Source organism: Phaenicophaeus curvirostris, chromosome 22 (assembly GCF_032191515.1).
Source record: "Phaenicophaeus curvirostris isolate KB17595 chromosome 22, BPBGC_Pcur_1.0, whole genome shotgun sequence".
Classification (NCBI taxonomy): Eukaryota; Metazoa; Chordata; class Aves; order Cuculiformes; family Cuculidae; genus Phaenicophaeus; species Phaenicophaeus curvirostris.
In genome coordinates, this window is record NC_091413.1 from 144,185 (window position 1) to 154,287 (window position 10,103).

The 10,103-nt window shown below is 41.8% G+C and overlaps 1 protein-coding gene across 1 annotated transcript; it reads left to right on the forward strand.

Annotated features, from left to right (window-relative positions):
* Window positions 1-229: 229 nt before the first annotated feature.
* Window positions 230-9,722, forward strand: ERRFI1 (ERBB receptor feedback inhibitor 1). The gene is made up of 4 exons (XM_069874735.1): window positions 230-320; window positions 6,153-6,351; window positions 6,472-6,548; window positions 7,163-9,722. The coding sequence occupies exons 2-4, from the start codon at window positions 6,230-6,232 to the stop codon at window positions 8,359-8,361; spliced, it is 1,398 nt and encodes a 465-aa protein (XP_069730836.1). The 5' UTR covers window positions 230-320; window positions 6,153-6,229; the 3' UTR covers window positions 8,362-9,722.
* Window positions 9,723-10,103: the final 381 nt, after the last annotated feature.

Genomic DNA, 10,103 nt, shown 5'->3' on the forward strand with positions numbered 1-10,103 from the left:
CCGGCCCTCGCGGGGAACGCACAGCCGGGTCCGCCATCGCCCTCCTACGGGTAAGGACTCGAGACGCCGCACGGATCGCCGCACACGGATTTATTTCAACGCAAAGCTGAGGAAAACCGCCACCGGCAGCAGCCGCCCCGCCGCCGAGGGGCTGCTCCCCGCCCCCAGCCGGCGCGGGGCTCGACGGGCGGGGCCGGCCCGGGCTCCGCCCCCTAGGATAAGGCGGGCGGCGCGCGCGCAACGCGGCAGTGCCGGGGCCGCCTCGGCGCATGCGTCCGGCGGCCGCGCGGGGACACGCGGAGCGGCGCGACGCGCTGGCGGTGAGTGACGGCTCCGCGCCGCTCGTTGCCATGGCGGCGGGGCGCCCTCCCGTACCGGGCTGGCGGGGCCGGCGGGAGCGCGGTTCGCCCCGCTGTGCCGGGGGTGGGAGGGAAGGGGCGCGCGGGGCCCGGAGCCGCCGCCGCCCAGAGCCAAGCCCGCGCCGCGGGTCGGCGCTGCGCCTCGCACCCCGGTGTAGGGAGGCGCCGCTTGGAATAAGCGTCTCGTCGTGCTTTAATGCCCCCGGTCCGCGCCTGCCCTCGGCGTTCAAAGCTGGAGGCGCTGGGCGCGCCGAGCCCGCAACACCCGCGCCCGGACCGAGGGCCTCGCTCACCCCGTTACGCTTGCTCTAAAGATAACAGCGCGCCGTTCTGCACGGATGAACCGGGTGGGCAAGGTCTCTCTGGTCAGTCTGGGGACCCGTGAGCCCTGCCGGAGCGGCCGGCGAGCGATGCTCTGCGTCACCGGCGCGCTGGGAAGTGCATTTTGCAAGCTGGTCACTTCACGCGCAAAGCTATTTTTCTTTCCTTCGCAATTTCCCTATATGGGACATTTCTTAATGTTTACGTAAACCCCTGTCCTTTGAGGAGATGGACGTTTGCGGTGGAGCCTTTTGCCATCCTCTGCAATACAGGAACTCTTTTAGAGGAAAACAGTTTCACTGCTCTGTAGTGGAAAACAGAATTAAAACTTATCGCATTTCCAACACTATGGTTATGACTCTGAGTCAGCTATAAAGGAATTTCTACTTCCTGACTGTAAGCTGGCTATATTCACATTGAAATTTTCAGGAGGGTGAAGTACCATACTAAGCATGCATCTGAAATCTGGCAAGCAGAGGCAAAGCAATTGTCTTGCTATTTAATTAATAGTTTTCTACTGGCAATTTACAGGTTCCACCCAGTTGCTGTGTAGGACCGTGAAATGGTAGCCCACATTTTAACTGAACTTAAACTCCTTGACAAACTGCAGCTCTTGGATTATATTCCCAAACAGTTTACTATTATGACCTAAATACACTGTCATCTGCTGTTTTGTTAACATGTCCTTTTAAATCTACACCCATCCTCATATGGGGTATACCTGTAGAACTAATTTTATTTGCAACCTCTTATGGTTTGAGCAGCATTTTTAGTCGTATTCACTAAGTGGTGATAGTCTTAATTTTTCTGCTATAGAGTAGTCCATTTCTGGTTAGGACAATGCATAGAAAAATCTCTCAAGTTAAGAACATGCCTCATTTATGTAACTGTAAAGAATAGATGAATAGAAAAAAATAATCTTCTGAGGCCTGTATCTGACCGATTGGGTTAGATACCAAATAAGATCTAATTCTTTATTAAAAGAATAGATATAAACTAACCTTGTTCAAATCTCATTAGAAATCTGGAATACAGGTACTTACGTTAAATAGAAAGTCAAAGGTGAAAAAAAGGAAATTACATCACCTTGTCAAATAAGGAACAGCGAGCTGGAGCAGATGACTTGTAGGGCAAAAATGTGCCCCTCCTCCTGTGAATTGCTTCTGAGATTTGTTAAAGATATGTAGTGGCAAGGTGAGCAAAAATAGGTTGTCGATTTAAGGTAGCCACATTTCTTCCACTCCCAAAAGTGGTAAATAGGGGTTAGGGGTGTGTTTCTTCCTTTCCCCCCCCCCCGATTTCTCACAAGCAGTATATAAGCTGCTTGTCAAGACTGTTGCCTGTATGATACCCATCCAAAGTTTGGGCGCTGACAAATGTGTAGAGCAAATTGCTGTACTCCCTACTCATTAAGTGAAACATTCTAGAGCATGCTTTGGTCTACTGCACATACCAGAAAGGCTTTCTTTATTATGAACCTGACTTGCCTCAAATACTTGGTTGCACTGGGGCTGGGCGAGTAGGGAACAGAGTAACAAGATTCTGTGATCACTGATAGACATTAAAGTAAAATAAATGCAAATGCTTCTTAGTTTCCAAGTAGAGGATTACTGTTGCTATAGCACAAGTGGTGCCATGCATTCTATGAAAACTGTGTATCTGGGACATTTTATGTAACTCAGCTTTGTCTCGCATCTTCCCATATACATTCCTTGATATCTAGATATCCTACTGTTCATGGATACATCTGACCATTTTCAGCTTACCATCCTGTTATTCATCATCAGTTCAAGTCTCAACATACATTTGGTCTTGTAAGAAAAAAAATAAAGAGATCAATCTCATCTCTGATATTTAGAATAATTAATATTTGTTAACATGAGGAGGCATGAATGATTAAAAAGCATCTCCTTTGCAGTTACCTTACCTTATGGTGGACGGTGTTGACAGCTTCCTAATGCACTCACAGACCTTTGCATCACCTTGGTTTGTGTCTGACCTGTATGAATTACTAGTCATAGTTTTAGCATAAACTAACTCAGTTTTTGGATAACACTGAAACCAGAACATCTTCAAAAGAGCTCAAAATGCTTTGATTCAGGTGGCATAATCTACACGTAGTGAGGACCAGACAAGCAAAGTGACCAGAAACAAGTGTGAGATCCAGAATGCTTCCTTACTGCATAGTGTCCACTTTCTTTAGCAAATAGAGTTTGATTTTACTTATGTTTTTTTTTTTATGTTGATTTTACTTAAGTTTAGATCCTTAAGTCTTTGAGGAGGCAGGATTGTGTTAACGGTTACAGTGGAAACAGTCACGACTGACTTTTGTAAATTTTATTTTAAATCCAATTACTAGGAAACAGTAGCCTCATTAAATATGCACTGCTCAGCTTTAGTAAAAACACACTGTATAAAATACGGAGTTTGTACTCCTCAGTGACACATCCTCATGGCTCCCTCTTAAGATATTGTTTCTTCAAACAAGCTTATGCATGTTTTAAAATATAAACACCAACTCTCTAGACACCACTGAAAAAGTAACTGGGTGACTTGGTGAAACAGCACGCCTTACCTCCCTTGATGCTTCTCACTTAAGGCATGGAGGACTGTTTCATAACCATCCATTCACAACTCCCCACGGAAATGCCAAGGCAACTCACCTTCTGTGAATTCACAAAGAGGTTACTGTCAGAAGCAAGCAAGTTTTACAGCTGCAAAATTTGTCTGTTTTATTTTTAAAAAATAAAGAGTTGAAAATTACCTTTTCCTAGAGTATGTAAATATTGAAATCTGTTTCAGAAGTTGAGCTTAGCATTCCAGAGGGATTTCAGAGAGGCAATTGAGCAACCATCAGTCTTGAGTACTGAGATTTAGACAGCATTCAGAAGGCTGACATAGTAATTACTGACAGTGGTTTTGGCGTGGGACTTGATGGAGGCTGGGCTTCTTAACAAGCCCTTCAAGGGCCGTATGTTATCACAGCAAGCAAGTTACATGTGCGCTCAAACTACAACGATGCCACCCCCCACCACCCCCCGTCTCTTTTTTTATATCATAATCAATGTCTCGCTCATGGTCTTGTTGGATCTTGTATGTATGCTGAGGTGGAGTACTGTAGTTTGCTGACTAATCAGTGTTCTGTATCAGTGATTCTTCAACTTATGACTTGCATTTGACTTCAAGAAACACTGAAATAGAAGCGCAGGCTCCTTTGTAGGCACTAGCCTTTAGTTCACTAATACATTCTCCTTCCTTCCTTTTGCAGATTCATTGCCAATAGGATAGGAGGCATCAAAAATCACAGCTCGGTACAGCACGAGCAGACGTGATGGATGTTTCATTTGCGAATTTGTGTTAATATGATGAAGTAACTTTAGAATTGGTGCTATAGTTACACTGCACCGCCTCAGTCTTTTCAACAAATGGATTTCTCCGCTCTTCTGCTCCCCCATAGACAATGGTTCCATTTACGCTTACAGAACTGGAAGGAAGAACTGTTGTTACAGGACTTCTAGAAATTTTGAACTCGCTTGCTAATACCTTATTGGTTCCTGTGGCTGTATATTTATATTTAACTATATTTAACCATTACTGAGAAGGGTCCAGCTTAACTGTGTAATGCAAAAATTTCCAGGGTTAAACTAGCTTTTAAGGAGATTGTCTGAAAAGGAGAAACATAGTCTTTACTAAAATCAGGAGGGCCGAAGACTGACTCCAGTGCTCTACCGGAGCAAACTGAACACTGGCTTGGCCCTTGTTCACTTCTGTTAAAGCTAATGATCTCCCGTTTAGAGGGGTTCTGAAATGCCTGGCTAAAATGCACTGGGTATCTAGTAGTGAATAAAATATCCCACTTCTGTTGACATTAGGGTGATCATTGGTAATCATGATCAAGAAAACAATCACGTTCTTAAAGAGAACACAATCAGGTCATGCACATCATAAATGCACACCCAGTCAGAAGCTATTTTGTGTATAGTATTTGTTTGGATGATCAATGCCAGACCCAACTCAAATTTGGAAAAGCACAGCAGAGTTGTTCTTTCTCAAACAATTGTTTAAAAATGGCAAATAGTGGTGTTGGATTGCAAGTTAGTCCTGGGGCACCTGTTTTACAGTCCTGGTTAGGACTCTGCCCATCTCTCATGTGTCAAATAAGTATAATGGATCTTTCTTTTTAGATGAAAAGGAAAATTGCACACATCTACATAGAATGTCCATTTTTTAATAGATTTACCATAAGCATAAGCTATTACTTGTTCCTCTACCCCATTTTCTTGCAGTACTACACTGTGAAGGGGTTTTATTGACATGTAGACCGCATGTCAAGCTATGATGTAGCTAGCCCTCAGTTGTTGGTTGACTTGTCTTTAGGTGGATTTTGTTCTTTCCGGGGTAGTGGGAGAAGGAGGGAAGTTTGTGTTAAGAAACTGGTCATATTCTTGATTCTCAAGAGATACGCAAATTAAACTGCTTTGGGTGGGTTGGTTTAATTTTGTTTGTTTGTTTTGTTTTAACAGACATGTAAAGCCATGCTGTACTTGCTGAATTCAGGATATTTGTGTAGACAAAGCACAGACCCAGAAAACATCTTTGCTTATAGTCTTGGAGTTAATTTCTCCTGCTTTTAGAATATTGACTACTTTTATACTATCCAGCCCTCTTCCCCCATGATAATCCATTCTGAATTTCCTAACCAAAGCCCTGTGAGTCACCTTGTTCCTTGGACTGTAATTACTTATTCAATATAAAGCAATTGCCAACACATTTTTTTCTGATGTAAATGGGCCAGGTAAAGCATTGTTCACACATTCAAAATAAATCCAGAACCAGCAGGACAGTTTAAGCTGAGACTATTTCAAATCACCAGATTTCCAATTTGTTTGAAATAGCTGCAAGACTTGAGGCTGGCTTAAAGTATCTTAATGGTTAAGTTTGTTAATAATAGCAACTGCTTTATGTAAAAGGAATTTTGGAATTCTGATTTAAGTAGTCAGTAATTTATGTATTGGAGCAAAGACCATTTGCTAGGCTATTGAAGGTAATACTTAAAACCAGACTCGGCTATTACGTGTGGCTACATTAGAAACCATGAAGTCATTAGCGAGAAGACACAACTAAAGATAGATGGCTACTAGAAAGTTAGAGAGATTGTTCTCAAAAACTTATTTTGCCTGAATAACTGGCAGTTTATGCACAAGAACTGAAGCTGTTGCTGCACAGTTGCCACATACCTGCTGAACATATTTTTCTTTCTGGTATAGAGTTTAATTCTGTAAGAGCACTTGCCTGCCTTGTGCTTCAGTTTTGCAGTCAAACACAAAATAACAAGTTTGGTAAAGCTTTCTTATTGGCAAGTATTAGGACAGGCTTTTTACAGAGTGATTTAGTTCTTTGAAGTATGAAATTTCAGATGAGAGATGAACTCATCCGGTTTGCATTTCTGATATTTATGTCCTCTCTTTGAAGGGAATGAAAACTGCGGGAAACCTGTTAAGGACTCTGAATTTCTAGGGTCGTGAGACATCACCAGAGAGCTGTGCACAATGTCAACTGCAGGAGTTGCTGCTCAGGAGATGAGAGTCTCATTAAAAAATGGATTTCTTCACACTAGTCAAGGCATGGGGAGTCTGAAAACCTGCTGGGGTAGCCACAATGGATTTGAAAAGTGAGTGAGGCTAAAGTTTGATCTATTTTATCTTCAAATATATGAGATGAGCATTAAGAATACTGGTACCAGTACCAACCTACAATTTATTTACAGCAAAGGGTCTTTTTTCTTTTTTAGTACTTTCTTTAATGTGGACCCTATAGCAGTGGCATATAATTTGAATCCATCAACGGAGCAACATTTACCACCCATTGGTAAGTATAAAGACTACACAAGTATTTAGGTAGTGTAATGGATTTGTCTTTGAAAAAAAAAAATCCTTAAGTCTTCAATGAGAATGGGAATGCTTTCTCATTCCAGAGAGTAGGCTGCCCTCTGGTGACGACTGCTAACATGTCCAGGAAACACTACTTAAGTCGCACTTTAAAAAAACATTACAAATAATGCAATCAGGTTAAAAAAAAACAAATGAACCAACATTTTCCTTGTACTTAGAAGCCTTTGAGTTGCCATTATGCTTCTCACAGAAAGGCTGTTTAGTAAAATAGCACTTGTTCTGTTGTAGTCCTCTGCTGGGATCTTTGTAGCAGTCGCTCAGTTCTGTTGCTTGTGCTTGAGGTTTCATGAACTACCTCATTTAACTGGAGCACTGGCCTAAAACAATAAGGTAATCACCTCTCTTAATTACACTTGTAAATCTCAACCAGAAAAGATCTATTAATAGCTATGTTTTGCTACTGGAGTCATTAAGCAGACATTATTTATTGCTGCATTAGAAGGAATGAAATAGTTAAAAACATACAGTGGCAAAGTCATGCACTAGAGTGTTAGTTATATAAGTGTTTCTAAGGCTTTCTCACCTTTTTAGGGCACTCTTCCAACCATGCTTCCATGAACGACCACAGCTTTGCTGACAGTTGCATCCAAGTCCCATCTCAGAAATCCAGTCCACCTCCTCTAAGTCCCAAAAATGAACAGCCGATTTCAAGATACGAAGACCATCTCGTTCCTGGCTTTAGTAAACTGTCATTAACCACAGGCTGTGTTTCTGAAGAAACATCTCCTCACATGTCAGTAAAAAACTGGCCAATTCAATTTCTGCCTGCATCTTCCAGTGACCGTAGCTCCAGGCCACTACCTCCTCTGCCGATTTCTGAAGACCTTACATCAGATGAGGTTGACAAAGAGGTGGAATTCCTGACTAGCTCAGATACTGACTTTTTGTTAGAAAATTATGAACTTCCTCCATTTAAATCCAATGCTCCAAGCCGGAGGAGTTTTAGGGGCTGTGGACAAATTAACTATGCATACTTTGATACTCCAACAGGACCAAAACCAGAAGATGCCAACCCTACACAAAGCCTAAACGGATACATATCCAGTATTTATCCTCCTCCGCAGCAGCTGCATCGACGTTTGCGAAGGTCCCATTCTGGGCCAGCTGGATCTCTTAATAAACCAGTAGTAAGACTATCTGGACACTTAAACAGGTCTTCTCCGAATTCTGATGAAGATAAACCAGAGATTCCACCAAGAGTTCCCATACCTCCAAGGGCTCTCAAACCAGATTACAGAAGGTGGTCAGCAGAAGTTGCTTCGAGTGCATACAGTGATGAAGACAGGCCTCCAAAAGTGCCCCCAAGAGAACCTTTGTCACGTAGCAATTCTCGTACGCCAAGTCCCAAAAGCCTGCCATCATACCTCAATGGGGTTATGCCCCCCACGCAGAGTTTTGCACCTGATCCTAAGTATGTCAGCAGCAAAGCTCTACAAAGACAAAACAGTGAAGGATCTTCCAACAGGGTCCCTTGCATTCTTCCGATTATTGAAAACGGCAAGAAGGCCAGTTCAACACACTACTATCTGCTGCCTGAAAGGCCTCCATATTTGGACAAGTATGAGAAATTTTTCAGAGAAGCAGAAGAAAGTAGCTCTAAAACAGAAGTTCAGTCCTGGTCTCATGACTGCTCAGCTGCTTCCGCTCCAACAAAACTAGACTCAAAATCTAGAATGGACATAGTTGGTCATCTGAAACGAAAACACCTGTCTTATGTGGTTTCCCCATAGTCTCTGGGAGAAGTCTCAGCTCAGTTGTTCAGCATAGAGCTGAACTTTATCATGTTACAAAGTTCTTAAGGTTCTCAGATAATGAAGTAGGACCAGTTTGTCCTCCACTAACTGGAAGGTGAATGGTAAAGTCCTCTTATGCTGCATATCTCTGATATGTTTAAGACTGTTTTTTGGTCTTAGTATATATAGCATAAAAACCTGCAAAGGTTCCATGGAAGCACATGGAGGGATAGTAGTCACAGTTGGCCAGTTACATGCTACCTAGAAGAACATTTTTGGTAGTCATGTTATCAAAAAAGCAACAAAAAAAAAAATATTATCTAGCTTTGCCTATGAGTCACTTGTAAAGCTGACAGAGCAGATAATGCGTTAATGGTTTTTGTATCAGGCTTTTCCAAAATTTCTTTCACACAGTAACTCTGCTGAGAACAGACTCCAGGATCTTTGGCTAGGATGTGCCAACGTGGTAGGAAGGTAACTGCAAGATCTGATATCCACTTCAAGACTTGGCAAGCAAATTGGAAGTGCATTTTGAAAGATGAATCTATTTTACAACTTAATTGGACGCTAATAGACGTCTAAAATGAGTTAGGTTTTGTGGATTCTTTCAGTTCCTAGACATACTTGGCTCAATTGTTTAGTTTTCCCTAGGAGAGACTTGGACCAGCTATTGCTAAGCTCCTCATTTCCTGCTGGATCCTAGGAATGTATGAAAGCGTCCCAGAAGCGGCAGAGGATACAAGCAGCTATATGGTTACTATTAAGAAGTCAGTGACAACTACGTGCTTACCTAGAGTCTGAAGTTCTGACTGTATTAAATACAGAAACACAGCACAAGCTGGTCTTGTGCTTTGGTTTCTATTCAGTATTTTAGAGGAGAAGTGTATGAGAAGAAACATTATTCCATATATGGACAGTGTCAGTCCCATCTCTCACTGCTTCAGATGCTGCTTCTTGCTGTTTAATTTCTCCTCGTTCTGCCTCAGCGATTCACTGAAGTTCACTGAGGTGCCACATTTGTGTACTAGCAGTTTCTCATGCTCATTTTGATTACATTTATCCTCTCACAGCTAAGCACAAGAGAAAGGGTGCTCATTAGTGGAGGTATGGAAGCTGTGTTCCTCCTAACAGAAATAAACAAGCTGTTTACAGTTTAAACTGCTGAATTCAGATGTTTGAGCTATTTTAAAGCTTACTTTTTATTTGTTTTAGTACAAACTAAATGAAGGTGAAATACATGCTATAGAAATGCACTGATATTTCTGCATTGTGTACAGTATTGAATAAAAAATAATTCACTTTGTATTTTGAATATTGTCATGTCTTGAGTTTAATAAAGTTATAAAATATTTATGATATATTGTGGGTTTTGCTTTATTGAGTAGTGTATGCACTTGTGCATTTGAGTTCTCTATTTGCTGGCAAGTTCAAAGTGAATAATGTTACATGTGCAACAAATGCTGAATTGAACTTGCATTTAATTAAAATTATAGATTGCTACAAAAGTGTTCAATAACTGCACACTGTTAATTTTAATCCTTCATTACTACCTGGTAGCATGATGTCTACAGTTTTTGTGCTAGCAATAAAACATCCTGTAAGGCTGTTATTCAGCCAATCATTGTTAATAACTGCTATTTCTAGCGGCACCCGCAGTAAGTTAGGTGCCATCGTACAGAAAAGAGGGCAATAGTGTCCCCATCTTCAATTTATCACCTGTTAAAAAAAAAGAACTAAGT